This window comes from Gavialis gangeticus, unplaced genomic scaffold (genome assembly GCF_001723915.1).
Source record: "Gavialis gangeticus isolate Ggan-Ray unplaced genomic scaffold, GavGan_comp1, whole genome shotgun sequence".
Lineage (NCBI taxonomy): Eukaryota > Metazoa > Chordata > Crocodylia > Gavialidae > Gavialis > Gavialis gangeticus.
In genome coordinates this window covers 43,223,219-43,241,042 of record NW_017729008.1, presented here as the reverse complement: position 1 = coordinate 43,241,042, position 17,824 = coordinate 43,223,219, and the positions used below count along the sequence as shown (strand labels likewise).

Genomic DNA, 17,824 nt, shown 5'->3' with positions numbered 1-17,824 from the left:
TCTGGTCCTGAATGGCATGAAATACTTTTATGTAATAACTAGATGTCATATGAAGACATGCAGACAGGTCAGTGACATAGCCCTCTCCCACCCGGGTCAGGAACGAACCAGTGGAGCTCTGCAGAGTAGAGCTGGCGACTGCCCTTCCTTTTCCCCTTGTCTGAGTCGCTGTTATCTTGTGTCTCAGTAACACAGGTCAGAATTTCAGCCTGCATTTAGCTTATGTTCACACATTTAAACATCTCCTCTTGTTGAGGTCCCAACACATCTGGATTTTGCTCACCTGACAAGTTCCTTTCCTGGTTTTACTCTGAAGGGAAACATGTTTAAATCTACATTTTCTCACCAAGTTTGTACTTCTCATCTTTCTTTCCCTCCTTCAGGGACACAGAAACCCTAATTGGGTTACCACGGCCCATCCATGAAAGTGTGAAGACTTTAAAGCAGGTAATACAATGGCTCTTCACCTTCAGCCTTTTTGACCCAGCCTGTGGGATGGGAAGCTGCTTGAATGTCTTGCACTGTTATAACTTTTCCCATTTAGTAAGTTCAGCAATACTGAGATGCCAGCCATCTTTTGGGGTGAGAACTGGTGCACAGTTCAGTCCCAACTGGATACAGCGCCCTTCATCTATCCCCCTTATCTTGTGTGGAGCGCTCCAGAGGTGTCTGCACTTCAACGTTAACTGAAATGATGTTTGTGAACATGCAATGGGGGATGCACTTCAAGGTTATAGGAGTTTCCAAAAGGGGAGGTGGAGTCTCTCAGCTGTGAGGAACTCTCCTGGCATCGCCTGTAAATCTAACCCGAATATCTCTGCTCCGTTTGGGAAGGTGAGGGGGATCAGCATTTTTCATTGCACATAGTGTCTCTTCGTTTCAGTCATAGTGTTACTCTGCTTCTGTTCATGTCTTTTGCCAGCATAAATATGTCTCTATCTCGGATATACAAATCAAGAATGAAGAAGAGCTAGAGAAGTGTCCCATGTCTTTGGTAAGAAACCACCACCCTCCTTCTTTGCTGGATGGATGTATGGGTGGGTTTCTAAGGACTGTGTTACTGTTGCTTAACCTCCTTACCACGGCATGAATGTGCTGCATGTGTCCATACCAGGACTGATTGGAGGTGACATGAGTCTAGAAAGCGGGGCTTCCTTTGGGACCCTGCCAGGGGCCTCAGGGCCAGAGCAAATTTGCCTGTTATAGAATTGAGAACAACCACTCTCCTCTTGGAAACAGTTGACCATTTCGATATAAGGATATAACTTGCAACAGCTACAGGTGCCAAGATGCAGTGCCTAAGTGACCTGGCTACTCAAGATGGTGCGTTGTCAGCTGAAGCCCACAGTTGATGCAGGCTGTACTTTTGTATGAAAGATGACAGCTGCATCATCGACTCTGCCGATTTTTCCTTTGATTCTCAGGACATACTTTGGCTATCCAGGTTTTAAGGCAAAAACCTGCTCAGAATTTGTTCCCAATCATACTTGCCAGAGCAGGCATACTGATAAGCCTGGCAACATCCTGATAGAAGTGTGGGGAATGGCTTCTTTTTTTTGCGCTTCCTTGAAGTGGACTTTGTGCCTGTCCAGCATGTCTTGGTTGTTTGGTTGAATTACAGCTTTTTCCCCCTCCTTGTACCCAATGTCTGTCTCATTCCAGGGGGAAGAGGAGGTTCAGGAGACCGCTTGTGAGATCCTGTATCAGGCGATGTTATACAATCTTCCCCAGTATATGGTAAGGCTGTATTTTTTTCCAGAAGTGCATGAGTCAGGAGCTCACTGCCTAGAAAATTAGCATTGAAAGGGACCTCAGGAGGTCACATCTAGTCCAAGCCCCTGCTCCAAGCAGGACCAGACCCAACTACAACATCCCAGACAAGGCTTTGTCTAGCCAGGTCTTAAACCTTCAAGGATGGAGAGTCTACCACCTCTGGGTAACCTGTCCCAGTGCTTCACCACCCTCCTCGTGAGAAAATTCTTCCTAATATCCAACCTCAACTTCCCTTGCTGCAACTGGAGCCCATTGCTCCTTATCCTGTCATCTCCCTCCACTGAGACCAGTCCAGCTCCATCCTCTTTGCAACCCCCCTGCAGGGAGCTGAAGGCTGCTATCAAATCCCCCCTCAATCTTCTCTTCTCCAGTCTGAATAAGCCCAGTTCCCACAACTTCTCCTCGTAAGTAGGACCGAGAGCCCTGGAGTTTATTTAGGAGATTGTCACATCAGGCATCCTTCTAAATATGCTTCAGCTCTGACCTAGAGGGGCCACCTCTGAGGGTAAAAAGGAGTATGGAGCCATTCAGCTCCTATCGTCTCTGCTGAGGCTACTGTAGGGCCACCAGGATTGTGGTTTGCGAGAAGGACAACTAATCATGCCAGGAAATAGGTTTTAATGCACTGAGCTCTAATGTGCCTTCATATGGGCTGCAGCCTGGTAGCCACGTCAGGCTGAGTCTGACCAGGGAGCCTTTCTGTGAAAAGGTCTGCAAGCCATTGGCAGTTCCCAGAATCATGCTGCCTTCCTTGCAGGGGAGCGACAAAGAGATCTACTGCCGCTCCACTGGTTTCATAAGGAATGGAGCTTGTGTCCTGCAGTATTAGCAGTATCTGAGCTCTTCAGGCTGCAGGTCCATCTGGTCAGCTAAAAGGGACCCTCTTGCTCCTCTTGAGCTGTTGTACAGTGAAATTTCTGTCCCTCTATAGATCGCTTTGCTGAAGATCCTCCTGGCTGCAGCTCCCACCTCCAAAGCCAAGACTGACTCTATCAATATCCTGGCAGATGTGTTGCCCGAGGAGATGCCGTAAGTGCATGAGGGGGAGGCAGCTGTTTCAGCAGCAGTGGTAGGTGATGGTAGCGATCTGGGGCTTAGAGACAGGCAGAGATTTCCAGTTTCTGAGACCAGGCAGGGCCTACACATGAGAGGAGTTACTGTCTCCATGGAAGTGTCTGCTTTTTCTCTGGACCTTCAACCTTTTCAGCACTCAGGCTGCGCCACTTCTGCCCTTGTGCCTTGTTAACTTGAATGGCTATGTTACACTATGACTGGAAGAAGCAGCCCGTGCTAATTCACCTGTCCCGAGTTGGAAAGGAAGTGTCTTGTGGCTAGAATACAGCACAAGAGAAAAGACTGCTCGTGGCCAGATGTCAAAATACCAGTAAGCAAAAGGAAGAAAGCTTGTTATTATTCAACATGCATTTTTCTCCCCTCTTAAGAGTCCCTTTCATTGCAGTTTAACTCCTGTAGCAAACTGCTCCCGAAACGCTCTTCAGACAGGGCAGTCAGTCTCTTCTATAGTCCGCTTTAGTGGTGCTGATCTGTATGTGGAAGCAGGAGTCCGTGACTATCAGCAAAGGCAGCCTTTCTGTAGAAAGAGTGAGTTCAGGGAAACGATAAATATGACACTCCAGCCCACTGCTGCTACTCGTACATGGTTTTCTCCCATTCCGTCCTCTTTTTCTTCCAAACCAGAATTACAGTTCTTCAGAGCATGAAATTGGGGATTGATGTGAACAGACACAAAGAGATCATTGTGAAGAGCATTTCAGCCTTGCTGCTGCTGCTGTTGAAACATTTCAAACTGAACCACATCTACCAGGTGGGTTTTATCCAATGCTAAGTGTATGACAAATATAGATTCATTCTGGTTAGTCTCTCTTGAGAAACCTCCTTTTAGCACCGTTCCCCTGTGAACAGCTGCTGGCTGGTTTTTGACAGAGATGAGTTTTAGCCACAAGGTATAACTTCATTAGTGGTACGGCACTGGATAATGTCTTGGACTGTGTTTTTTCTGAGGTCACTTCCACAAGGCAATACCTCCAATCTCATTACAAACCCCAGTGTGAATATTTCACTTTGAATCCCTGTATAACAAGCCTGAAGAGATGGCATCTCTGCCAGAAATGGGAAAGGGATAGGAGGCTAGACAGACCTCTCTTAGGCTTTGTCTACACTACAGTTACACTGGGGAGAATTAGTTACAACAGTCCTAACTACGTTTTAGCTTTGTTTGGCTTTGTGTATAAATTGGGCCAAAACGTGTCGTAACCATGTTAAAAGGTTCCCTTATTACCAATGCTGTTTAAATATTCGATTAGGCTGTAGCCTGGCCACGTACTGAAGCACTCTGCATACCAGATGTTTATTGGTTTCCTTCTTTAGAAAGCTTCCCACATGCACAGTTCCAGCATCTAGCCTGCAGCATGGTCCACCTTGTTTTATTATGAACATTAATGTGCTGCATCTTATGATCCGGCTCCTCTCTACAGCGAGTCCCTTGTGCCCCCTTACTGTGTTGCTACTTGTTCCCCTCTCTCATCCGGGCACAGAAGGTCATGTTCTCATTTGTCTGCCTTCGCTGTGCTGTGAGACTGCATGTTATTGGGCCATCACAGAGACAGGATCTAAGGGGCTCCTGGGTTCAGAGCTTGTATTTTGTTTAGCCATAGAGGAGTCACTCGATTGCCTTTTGCATCATCCACATCTGGAAAGCCAGGACATCTCTGCAAACCAGAGCAGAAACTTCCACAGCAATTAAATGCACTTAAAACTAAAAGGTCCAGATTTTTGTCCTGGCTCTAGGTTAAAGAACCCATTAAGGTTTGTTTAAATGCAGCGTCCAGCACCTAAGATCAGATTGAGTCACATGTGTGACTGATGAGCTGGATACAAGGCAAGGGCTTTGTAGAGTGCAACAGACTGCTGTGGCGTTTGGGCCACAAAGGTGGTACAAGAGCCGGGCCACTGTAAAGGGAATATCCCTTGGCCCTGGATATCTTCACTCTGCTTGTGACTGATCAGCAAACAGTAGATCAACCACATGTGTGAAACGAGTCTGTTCAGGTTTCCAGTGTGCTCAGCCTGCTAGCTGATGGCCAGAAGGTAGATGGGACATGGTCTTTTTGAGGGGATTCTCCCAGCCGTCCCCCTTTTGCTTCTCCCTCCAGTTAATGTGGCGGAGGCTGCAAAAGAGACCGGCAGTTCTGCTAGATGAGTAAAAGGGAGCGTCTCTTCGTTAAGTCTGTAAGGATCCTGTAGCGTTTCCTTCAGCTGTTGATCACTCCGCGTTCTTGCATTGCATTTTTCTCCAGGGCTACCCCTGTCCTTTACCGTGGAGGCTGGGGCAGGAGTCTGAAGGCCCTAGCTCTGCTTTGGGCTCTGCTGACTTGCTGTATGACCCTGGGATAAGTCCCTTGTGTCTTGGATGTCCTTCTCTGAGAAACGGAGTCATCGGGGGAGACCGAGATACAGACAGGGATGAATACAGCAATGCTTATAAAGCTCTTTAGGATGCTAGCTCCTGGTATCTGAACACCCGCGTAGTCATGGCACTTGAAATGCTAAGGTTGAGATGGGCTAAGCATTCTTTGCATATAAATCGCCACTTCCCCAAATTAGCAGTAATTTAGCACTGAAAACGGGTTTTAAAAAAATAAAAGAGTATTTCTTGACTTTGATAAATTGTGGGTTAGAAGATGACACAGCTGGGATAAGCAGAGGAATGCCTCTTTTTGTTATATTTGGTACAATAGAGCTTTGTTGTATTCTTTACAAGCTACATTTCTAGGACACTGAAGGTTACGGTTTAACAGGGAGAGAGAAATGCAAAAGCAGGTACAAAAGAAATATTACTATGTTTCTCAGTAAAGGGATGGAGCTAACACTTCACGGAAAGGAAAAAAATAAGGTATTGCAAAGGGCTGGCACAACAGATGAGGTGGCATTTTACCCCACAGTTACAGGGATTACTGGTAAAGGGCAAAATGGGAAGCATAGGAGAAGGAGGTCTGTGAGACCAGCTGGAGCATCTGCTGTAAAACCCAGAAAACCTTCTTTGTGTTCAGTTTTTTCCCCTCCCATTAATGCCATGTGTTCACCTCTTTCTTTCAGTTTGAGTATGTGTCCCAGCACTTGGTGTTTGCCAACTGCATCCCGCTGATCCTGAAGTTCTTCAACCAGAATATCATGTCCTATATCACTGCCAAAAACAGGTATAGCCCGTTTTGTAGCAGTGCCTTTTCCTCCGGGGACATTGGCAAGTTACAGCTTTGCGTACGAAGAGAACGCAGCGTGAGGGCGGTGAAACAGCTGTAAGGGGTTATGGTCTAGGTTGGACGAGGCATTAAATGATCTGCCGGAGGGAAACACTCTGGTGCTGGCTAGAGTGATCTCCTGGGCCTCTCTTACCTTCTGAACCTATTATTCATCTCTCCTGCCTTTGACCACTGGGTTTTAAATACCTGCAAGAATGTTTCTACACTTTTGCTGGCTGACAGGGTCTTTAAGTAGGAAGACTTTTATGCTGCTTTGTGCCTTGAGACACTGAGCTTGTTAGTTAAATCCCTGTACACCACTTCTGGACATGTGCATGATACAGCATGGGGAATAAAAGGTTAAGACTACATATGCATATGATATGATCCTTCTGCAAAAGCCCGAATCTCAACTTCTATACTCACCTGTTAGCACCTGGAAACAGGAGACAGTTGGTAGTTTCGGCTTATTATAAGCACACCTAAAGGTCAGTGACATGCACGATATTTATGGCAGAACGGTAGGCAATATTTTTCTCTTGGGGACCCCAAGAGAAGGGTCAGGACAGGATTTTTTATTGCTCTTCAGTTGGTTATATGAGCTAGCCTCTTGCGTTGTTTGTGGATAGATATGAAATGAAAAGAAATAGGTTAATGTTCTTCTCTCTGCTGAGACAGCTGAAGATGGAAAGCCACTGTCTTTACAGAACTGAGTAATTAAAGACTGTTTCTTTACTATTTGGACTCCATTCTTTTAAAGAACCAGAAATCATAGGTGAAACGCAATAAACATAATGTTAACCTCTGAACAGTTCAAATCCCAGTTTTCTGCTGTTAGTTAAAAATCACAAACGTGTGTAGGCATTTGGCATGGGGTTTGTGGTCTCCAGTGTTTCACCTCCTCCTTCCCTCCCCCTACACCCAGTGAATTGATGTTAAGTCAGATATTGGTGACTAATGTACAGTATCTCTTTCTAAAAATGTGTTCTCTTCATGACTTCGTTAGCCCGTATCTGTTCTATTATTACACAAATGTAAACCTGGAGTAATACTAGTATAGTGCACTGATTTTTCATGGAGTGACTCGCCCATAAGTTTGTCTGTCAGGGGGAGGGGAGCTGCATGCACGCGCATGTGTGTGTGTGTGAGTGTGTGTGCATGCTCATGCACATATATTAGAATGATGAAAAATACATGTTTCTATGTCTTTCCTTCACTATTACCAAAATCTTATTTTCCCATTGGGTCTGCAAACCTTAAAACATTGTCCTTGGACATGGAACATGTCATTCTTTTAAGTCTCCTTCATGAACTAGTGGTGTGAACCCTGCGACAAAAGTACTTCAGGGGCAAACATAAATCCAAGCACATTTTGTTATATATTGAGCCTGAAATTTACCACCTGGACCCCTCCCTATTTTTAAGTGGTAAAACAGCAAGTTAGTAATGTAGATCACGAACCACTGAACATGGATAGGAACATCAGGGAATACAATCATCAGGGAACAAGCAGGAGGTTTAAATGAACTTGCTAGACTATGTACAGTAAGTAACATTGGTTTATAGGGTCTTTTAGTCTTGGAATTTTCTGCTGAATTTGCACTGGCTCAGTCATAGTTACAGCAATTCAGTTATTTTAAATATTCCTGGATATAAAAGCATCAAAAGGTAAGGGGATAGAAAGAATCACAAGAATTATATGATTTACCCATTTTGGGGATGTGCATGTCTTCCAGAAGGTGATCAATACTCTTATTCTTCCTCGTGGGCTAATGATATAAAAGTGATAGGTTCTATAGGGGTGGTAGCAAAGTCTGCTTCCTTCCCTTCAAGTTTCCCTGATGTTATCAGTTTGCCCAATCTCTTATTTTAACCTAAGGTTGGGGGGAGAGGGGGTTGTTTGGGTTTTTTTAAAGCTAGTATGTCTTGGCTTAATGGATCTGGGTCCCTTGAGTCATTATTAGAGCACTCAAGATATGCTTTAGAGAAATAACTGATCCATTAGCAGAGGCACAGACTCACGAGATAGTTTGTGCAACTCTGAAAAGGCAGGTGCCTCTGAAACCTTCTGATAAGGTGTGGTTCAGCCTCTGAAAATGTTTGCAAAGCCCTGGCTGAATTTAAAACAACAGCTGACTTCCTGGGCATGTCCCATAACTCAGCAGCCTGTCCCAGTTGCTCAGTCCTGTCCATGCCAGCTGTAATTAATCGGTGCGCTGGGAATGGAGATCTTAGGGGTGATTGAAAAATGTAACATAATGATTTTAAAAGAGCTGTTTTTAATACTGATGTGCTGCCTAATGACCATCCCCTATTCTCTGTCTCCTACAGCATCTCTGTCCTGGATTATCCATACTGTATTGTCCATGACCTGCCTGAGCTCACAGCAGAAAGCCTGGTAAGGAGAGTGGAAATAATCCTCGTTACAGATGTTGCAGTAGGTCTGTATTTGATGGAGCGGAAGAAGGACTGTTTTCCTGTCTCTTTTCCTTCCTACCCTCATCCCTTCTAAAGTAAACTTTTTTTTCAGTATTTAAACTCCTCACCACCACCATCCATCCTTCTCTATCCCGGCTCCTGATCTGCTGTTGGATTGGGGGATCTGGTGTGTCCTACAGTATAGTGCCAGCCAGACTTCCCTGCCAGTTTTTCTCTTGGTTCGGTACGAGCATTTTGTAAGATGCTGCTCAGAATAAGAGGGTAAAACAGCTGTTCTTTCCTTAAGGCTCTTAGTCTGAACATTTGCAGGCTGCCCCATCTACCTGGGTTCTGTACATACCATACTATGATGAAGCATCATGAGAGATTTGCAGCCACAGTCACTTCAAATATACCCTGAGGAGTCATTTAGGCTCCAAAGTTGATGGCCTTTAACCCTCGAAACACAGAAGGTGGCTTATTGGATAAAGGAATTGTGAACTCAGTGATGGGCAGGTGAGGAAAGTGGAAGAATTTCTGGTGTTGAGGAGTAGAGCGGGTTTCTTTTCTTGCAGCACTCCCTGCGTCCCTTGCTTTCCAAACCCTTTGGGGATTCAGTCTGTCACCTTGAATCTGCTCTGCATTGTCATAGTTAGCATTATCAGGGAAGAAAAAAAGCATTCTCTGGACCGAAATATCACATCCTGCTTTTGAATGCCTCTGCTATGCAAACATCAGAGTACGTGAGCACTTAATAGTAAACTCTCCCCTCTTAACATCTAATGAGTTTTAAATGCATCTGGCAGGTATTATGGTCTGGAGGGCGGATAGATAGCCACCTCAGATAGATAGCCACCTGGCTGAGCCAACCGAAGAACAGTACATCCTACATCTGTGTCGGATAGGTGACTTTTGAGGTCCTTTCCAACTTGGTTTCTGTGGTGCAAAAGCAAACGGCCACTGTTGGTATAGGACTCAAAGAGCTGAAGCTGTTGCTGCAATGCAAAAAAAGGAATACAAGGGAATAACAGTGTTCTCAAGCCTGTGCTGCACAGCCGTTGCTCACGCTCAAGCATAAATTAAGAAGTTGGCAGATGGAGCTAAAATAATTACATGCTTCACCTAAAGTGCAGGTGAAAACGAAAAGAAAGTCTGTCTTGAATGGAAGACCGATATCATGAACAGTCCAACTTTTTAAAGAAAAAAATGAAGACTGTAAGCAATTAACAGCATTTAAATGAAACTTTTTCACAATGGGCCAGACTTTGTGTGTGTGAATGGAGCCAGCCCTGAGCTACCTCCGTTTCACTTTGTTTGGGTTATCAGTGACACCTAGTGGTGAAATCTTCTCATTCCTGCCGGTTTTGTTCATTTCCGTTTAAAGTGCCGTGGAACGCTGTGGAAATATTACAGGACTGTCCCTCCAGCCTCCCCGACAGTGGACAGGAATGTTATCCGTCCTGGATATGTGGAGATGCCAAACAACATAGAGTTTCATAGACATTAGGGCTGGAAGGGACTTCACAAGATCATCAGGTCCAGCCCCCCTGTCCAAGGGGCAGGAAGTCAGCTGGGGTCAAAGGATCCCGGCAGAACAAGCATCCAAATGTTTCTTGAAAGTGTCTAGAGTCGGTGCTTGCACCACCTCCGGGGGGAGTTTGTTCCAGGGCCTGGGGACTCGGACAGTAAAGAGGTTTTTCCTTATGTCCAGCCTAAAACAATCTTCGAGGAGTTTGTGAGTGTTGGACCTTGTCATCACTTGGGGTGCCCTGGCAAACAGATGTTCCCCCAGATCCTGATGCACACCCCTTAGTCTTGTGTACTTGGCTGCCACCAAGTCACCCCTGAGCCTCCGTTCCTCCAGGCGCAAGAGTCCCATGTCCCTCAGCCTTTCCTCATAAGGCCTGTTCTCCTGCCCCCTGATCATGCGCATGGCTCTCCTCTTTCAAGCTTCTCTGCATCATTTCTGAATTGTGGGGCCCAGAACTGGGTGCAGTACTCCAGCTGTAGCCTCACCAAGGCTGAGTACAGCGGGAGGATGACTTCCTGGGTCTTGTTTGAGATGGGTCAGTAGATGCAAGCCAGAGTTTTGTTTGCTTTGCCGGCTGCAGTATCGCGTTGGTGGCTCATGTTCAACTTGTGGTCAGACATGACCCCCAAGTTTATTGCCTTGGAATTCAAGGTCTTTTGGCACTCAGTCACAAACTCAGCCCACTGGACCAAACCATTTCCTGCAGCTATTCCAGTACTTTACCATCAGTAGCTAACTGCTGGACACCATCTGTCAACAGTTGTAGTGATATATAGTCAGGTGCAGATGAAGGGACATGTTTGAGCTGTGGTTACAGATGCAGTCTATTTTCAGGGATCTCCCTTCCTTCCCCACTCCCCACCCCTGAAAACTTACAGCTCCAATATCAACAATATATAATTAAAGTTGATATCCATGGGGCAGACAGAGCACAATCTCCATTTCTGGTAAGATGACCAACTTTAGAAAAGGAGATGAGATAAAAAGGGCCTAAAGAAAGTAACATTAGATGCTATGAAGAAAGTCAGCAATAAACTCTCAGAATGCATCTATAATGTTGACAGGAAGGGAATTTGGAAGACAGCAACCAAACCATTTCTAGTTCATGGCAAGTTTTTGAGAGACTAAGCCACACAAGTCCCTTCAAAAGTCAGAAATCTAACTAGTGAAGTCAATAAATAGTAGCATAAATTACAGCAGTTGTTAAGGAGGATGGAACTCAAAGGGCAAATATCTAATGCTATAAAAACAAGGAAAAAGAGATTCTTTAAGCATTTCAGAAGCAGAGGATTCACTGGATCAATGAAGTTAAAGGAAATGGATGCAGGAAGATAAGGATGTTGCTAAAAAGCTAATTGATTTCCTTGCATGGGTTTTCACTGCTGAGGACGCTGGGGAGAATACAGTTCTGGACCTTCTCTTTTCTGGCAATAAGGATGAGGTACCCTCTTTGCCAAAAGAAGCGGCGCTGATTGAAATGCAGCGTGTCACCCGGCCATCCAAGAGTCTGAAGGAGCTTGACTGTGAAGTAGATGAGCTGCAAACAATGATGTCTAAGCTTTCCTTTAAAAAACAAAAGTCATTATTATAAAAGACTTGGCAAATCTTTACTCAGACTTTTTAAAGATCCTAGTGGCAATCTGAGAAAATAGCGCACCTAGCAAATGCATTAAATCAATCATTTAAAAACAGAATAGCAAAAGCCCTGAAAGGCCATGAACTGACAGGGTCTTACTAGCGTGGATTCAGGAAAGGTAAAGTCATGTGTCATTAATCTCATATTACGTTTTGCCGTGAATATGTATGTAATATACTGGAAGAAGAAGAGCCAGTGGATAGAACTTCTACAATCATTTCTCCTATGCCTGAGGCAAGGAGCTTGTGCCTGAAAGCTTGCAATTAGAAACATTCTTTTTTTTTGCAAAAATCTAGTTGGTCTAATACAAGATATTACCTCTACCACAAGTGCTGATTCCTTTTGCCTCTAGACCAATACAGCTACAACCTGGACACCTGACAGATGACACACAGTTACTTCAGTTAATCAGGACCAGGAAGGATTGTGAGCACCTTTAGAGACCTAATCAAGGTAGGCAAATCCACAACATGATGGCAAACTGAAAACCAAAGATTGACAAGTGCACATCAATATATATAGGAGGGAAACTTTTAAACTACTCAAGCACTCATGCGCTTTACAGAGCTCTAAATTAACTGGACCGAAGAAACAGACCTGAACCTTCTCTTCAATGTGCAGCTGCATTTTAAAAAAAAAAAAGAAAAAGCAAGTAAGATGTTTAGGATGTAGAAGGACTGTGGTAGGAAATAAAACTGAAGATCTAATTTCGTTATGTCAATGAATGGTGTAGCCTCGATACAATACTCTAGCATCATCCAGAATACTGTAGATGGAACTGGTCATCCCATCTCAGAAGCATAATGCAGAATTGGAGAAGGTGCAGAAAATAGTGGTGAGACACCAGAGGCCGGGCAAAGCCCTTGTATGGAGAGAGATTGAAATGACTGGGATTGTTACTTTTAGAAAGAAGATTGAATGAGGGAGTGTAATAAAAGTGCACAAAATGACAAATGGTCTAGAGATAGATTGTGGACTTTTTCTTACTATCTCATACTATAAGAACAAGGAGACATTCAGTGAAATTTAAGAAGTGGAGAAACTCAAAGGGCAAATTTGCTAGTAAAGTCTTTGGAATAGCTGGCAGGTGTGGGGTGATCCTGTGCTCCTTTTTCATGGCATCTAGTCGTGCTACGTAGTTGCACTAGAACACCTTTCTACTTAACCAAGTTTCAGTATTTGTTTCCTTTTTCTGAATTTTATTGACTTAGCTCCATGACTGAGCTGGATGGCAGATATTATACTCAACAACAAATCTCTCATTCTAAGTTAAACCTAAAGCCAGTTTTTACCTTCCCCTAAGTATGGGCATAAACTAGCTGGATATTTTTTCTGTCACTTCATAGATTTCGTAGACATTAGGGGCTGGAAGGGAGCTCATGAGATCATCGAGTACAGCCCCCCCTGCCATAGGCAGGAAGTCAGCTGGGATCAAGTGATCCCAGCAAGAAAAATATCCAGATTTTTTTGAAAGAGTTGTAGATCTCTCTCTCCTCCACCCCACAGGGTTCTTACAATGACTTCTTCTCTGCGAGACAGTGGAGTTAAAATGAGAGAGAGAGAGCATTCGTGATAGCTTTTAAAAAGTAAAAATAAAAGTAGGAAAAATTCTTCTTGGCAAGCTTTCAGGTATAAATACCCTTTGTCACGAAAGCATGCTAAGAAGAATTTTTCCAACTATTTAGTTGGCCTAATAAAAGATCATAGATTTACCGAAAGAACGTTGCCTGCCTATGTCCTTAGACCAACACGACTACGACCTACAGCCCTGTAATAAAACTAGAACACCTTCCTTTTCATTCTTTTCAGCAAGTAAGCATGTTCCAATGTTTCTTACGGGGATGAGTTTTATTTATATACTTATTATATTTGTACACCGTCCTTCCCAAGAAAGGGCTTAGGGCAGCTTACTCTGTGGGTGTGGGTGGGTGCGTCACGGTGGGGGATGCGGTACTGTTTCACTACGCATGTAGCAGCAAGTGTTCTCATTCAGTGATGCCCTGATTTGAGAAGGTCGATGACGTAGTAATTTCGTGTTTCCTGGCTGACTTACCGGTTCCACAATGTCCTGCGAGACCAAAAATTAATCCTGCTGAGGGTTGAATACATGCAAATATATGATACATCTCCATCCCATTTTCATGGATGGTGTCTCCATAGAAAGATGTGACAACTCAGACTTCTGAAAAAATGGCAGCTTTTGCAGGAACAGTTCTCTAACTTTTTGGATCATTATTATTAAAAATAATTATTTTCAAGGGATAAAAGCCTACAAATGAAATGTTACAGTGGTGTTGGGTCAGTTGGGGGGGGGTCTCCCCTCTTCTTGAGCAAACAGACAGAAGGCAGGGTCCTCTAGGGATCCCGTAAAAGATAGGAAGTAGTGAGACCTCGCTTGGTTGGACAGTCGTCAGAAAGGGAATGTGGGACTCACTGTTTTGGTCTCTTGTGAAAACAGAGAAAAGAGCAGGGCTGAACCTTGCTTAATCTTTCATCGTTAGAGGAATTGGAGAGAGCAGGAGTATGTTTTGCAGTGCAGTTCCCAGGGGAAGTGCCCATTGCCTATTGGATAACAGCTCCTTCTGCGAGAGAGATGCAAAGACCTGCTTGTTCTACACTGTACCACTAAAAATAAGAATGATGAAAAGAAATCCACCCCGCTGTTGAATGGCTAATCATTTTAGAGTTCATTATTTGGGGGAGGTTCTAGTTTGTTCATTTTTAATCTGTTCGATTGAGAACTTGAAAGAGTTTACAGGGCATGAAAGAGGAAAAACATAGAGATCATTAGAGGATACCAGCTAGTACGACGCACTGTAATGAGAGAATACCAGTACTCAGCCCTTGAGACCAAGTCATTGGCCTAGGTAGAAACACACTACTTGATTTGATCCATGGGTTACCACTAAAACCTAGTCTTTACTAAAGAAGGTTTGCCTCTACACCTTTGAGCAGTGAAGCTGTAATGAAGATCCTTCTTTTGTTGGCACAAAAGTGATTTTCCTGGCATGGTGTTTAACAGTTGAAATAAGTTATCCTGGCTCAAAGCACTTGCTTGCCTGTGTACAATATGAGTAATGCCAGCACAGTAATTAGCAGCAAGTGTGGCACTTGTTTGTTTTTTGAAGCCCTCATTAATACTGTTCTGCCTGTTCAGGTTTCCTGTGTAGACCTAGGCTAGCTTGGATTATGAGTTTTGATAGAAACTGTTCCCTTGTGTATCGTCTTTCCATCACTGCTCAAAGCTTGCCCTCGTGAGAGTGCCTAGAAGCTGGGGCTGATGACAGATTTCAGAGTACTGTGGGTTCCTAAGTGTTTCCTTCAATATAACTTGCTCAACAATGCGAATGTAAATGGCTTTATACATTTACTGATGCTCATTTCTGATATCCCCCAGCAGATCATTTATTAAGCACCAAACCAAGTGCTCAGCAGGGTACAAACAGAAAGCAATGGTCCATGCCCTGGGGAGCTTATCTCGCCCAAACTGTACATGAAGAAGATAGATGAGAGAGAAGCTAATGTCATAAGGGGATATTTCTGTATGAAGTTTGGAGTAGCTTTAGTCAGCTTTAAATATTTCACATAGGTATTACTGGGAAAAAAAGGCCTGAGAGGATGGATGGGAACTTCAGCATAGAAATCCATAGAATATCAAGAATTGCAACCCCAGTCAGGTTGACTCTGCCTGTCTTTTTGTGACAATAGACAACTTTTAAGATCCATAACATTTCTGTTTGTGGTTCCTTCAGGCAGAATCTTAAAAATGAAAGTACAATCTCCCTGCATGGTTTGAAATCCAGTAGAGCTTCTCGTGTGGATTTTGCCCTTGTATTCTCAGCCAAAAATGTCCTGTCTTCCTTGGTCAAGAAGCATGCTGCACATGGGTTGGTTGCTGTGCAGTTGCCCCTTGCTCCAGAACCGACTGTTTCAGTGTTACTGTCTTCTGAGTACTGGTATTGTTGGAAATCTTTTGGGATGAAAGTCAGTATAAAATATGGTGGTCCTCTAACCCAATGTGAACATGTTTTATAGCTATTCCACCTGGAGGGGAAAGGGAAGCTGCCTACACGGATAGGAGTTGGTGGGTGCCTACCTGAAATGTTGGTTCTGTGCAGTACATGGTCAGACCTAATAAATCCATATTGAATCTTTGTGTGGCATAAAAACATCCTCTTCCTATAGCCCATGCTATTGTTTGTCATCCTTCTTTTGTTGCAATTCTATGTAAGTTATCTGCAAAAGACCTTCTACACTTGTGGTGAGGGGAACATTGATACATATAAGTAATAAAATGGATTCTATAAATAACAGTTGTTATCAGGCTATAATTCAGTGTCTGTGAAATGTATATACAATGAATGTGAATCTACAGCATATCGCTCTCTTGGTGGAATAGCACTCGCCTGCTTGCTTTTGTCTCTCTCCTTTCTCTTCAGCATGTGCACCAAATGCATCTTAAATGTCATCAGCAGGATTTTCAGAGTGGCTTCCCAGAATCTGTCAGCTTGTCAACAGAGCGTTTCTTCTCCTAGATGAAGGAGCTATAGTGTCCAATACCAGTACTCCTACAAATGCCACCATAAATGTTACCTCTAGGAATAGTGCACTGAACTTCTCCCTGTGTCTGTTGGCAGGAAACTGGAGATAACAACCAGTTCTGCTGGAGAAACCTGTTTTCCTGCATTAATCTGCTGAGGATCCTCAACAAGTTGACCAAGTGGAAACATTCTAGGACAATGGTGAGTTGGTGCATGGCGGTTTGAGCTGTGTCTCTCAGAAATCCTGTTGTGAGATTACTAGCATTTTGATGGGATGTATTGGGTATTATGTTATATCTGCTCATTCTTTTTGTAGCAAAGACAGACTTCTGTGTCCAAGAGTTGTTTGGTATTAAGTGAGGATAAAGTTGTTTTTCTCCCCAGATCTTGTCCTTGGCAAGAAAATGTTTCGGGTATATCGTAGAACCAGATGGAGGTAATCTAATCCAACCCACCGCTTGAGGCAGGATCGTCCCTATTCAAGCCATCCCCTACAAATCCTTGTCTAACCTATTCCTAAAACTACATAAATAGCCCTGTCACACAATTATAAGTCATATCACCCAGAGATACCAAAATCACCTTAACCCACCACAGGTAAAGCAGGTGGATGAGGGCTGTCGGTGACCTACCACTGCAAGTGTTGTTTGAGAGATCCAAGGAAGAGAGCTGTGCTTCATGCTACAAAAAAAAGGCAACCCGCCCCCCCCCACACACACACACACGCACACTCCAGTCCATACCCATATGACCAAGGGGTAAAATTCCTTCCTGATCCCAAATGTGGTTTGACCCTGAGTGGAGGGGCTAGATCATCTAAACAAGAACCTGCAGGGTTTAGTCCCAGCAGGAACATTGCATACCCTAGTCAGCATCCCCAGCCTTAGCTGATGCCAACACTCAATGCTTCTGAGGTAGGTGGATAAAAGCCACGACACCTGTAGCAACAGGAGGGGGAAATTCCTTCCCGGCCCCATGTGGCAACCGGCAAAGACCAGAAGCATGAGAAAACCAAACATGCTCCATTCTGCTCTGCAGCCTGAGGACAGCAAGCATCATGACACGCATTGCACCCTCTTGCTTGACTCCCCTTTCTGTATCCCCTCCATAAACATATCCCAGCTCCTTTTAATCTTCTTTCATGAGCAGCCTAGTTGTGGAGCTGTTTTGTTCTCTGGCCGACTCCTGTATCCACCTGTTCTAGGCTACAGAGCTCAGCGATCCATCCCAGGGGTGGGCTCCTGGGCTTCTAGCTGTTGCTCCTTACTCACAATACAGCACAGAGCTATGAAGAGAAACTCATGCAAGTTCTTAGCAAGCAAGCTTTGATACAGGAAGTGGTATAATCATGTTAGCGTAGTTGTCCACTCTGGCTAATTAATTTTGTCCCCATGGGTTTATTACTTGTTCACCTCTCCCTTCTTCCTTGTCTCTTGTATTCAAATCACTCTCTTCAGTACATGCTCTGTGCAAGTCCTTTCATAGCACCTGGTAAAATGAGGTCAGGCTCACAAAAGCTCAGGCTGTACTTCTCTGATTGAGTCTATAAGCGCCCCTGCCACTTGTACTGATTTGGTTCTCTGCTCCCATCTCGCCCCATCTCCCTTTCCTTGTTTATGCCAGGGTGGTGATCTACCACAGTGAACAAGCCTTCTGTTTTTGGGTT

The 17,824-nt window shown here is 44.2% G+C and overlaps 1 protein-coding gene across 1 annotated transcript in view; it reads left to right on the top strand.

The window, feature by feature from the left end:
• Positions 1–17,824, top strand: part of STRIP2 (striatin interacting protein 2) — a gene marked incomplete at its 5' end in the record, with an annotated part of 39,706 nt that overhangs the window by 16,480 nt on the left and 5,402 nt on the right. The window contains 8 exons of the mRNA XM_019509676.1: positions 384–447; positions 923–994; positions 1,663–1,737; positions 2,705–2,802; positions 3,472–3,598; positions 5,890–5,990; positions 8,364–8,430; positions 16,255–16,359. Coding sequence (XP_019365221.1) covers positions 384–447; positions 923–994; positions 1,663–1,737; positions 2,705–2,802; positions 3,472–3,598; positions 5,890–5,990; positions 8,364–8,430; positions 16,255–16,359 — 709 coding nt within the window. The remainder of the gene's footprint in view (positions 1–383; positions 448–922; positions 995–1,662; positions 1,738–2,704; positions 2,803–3,471; positions 3,599–5,889; positions 5,991–8,363; positions 8,431–16,254; positions 16,360–17,824) is intronic.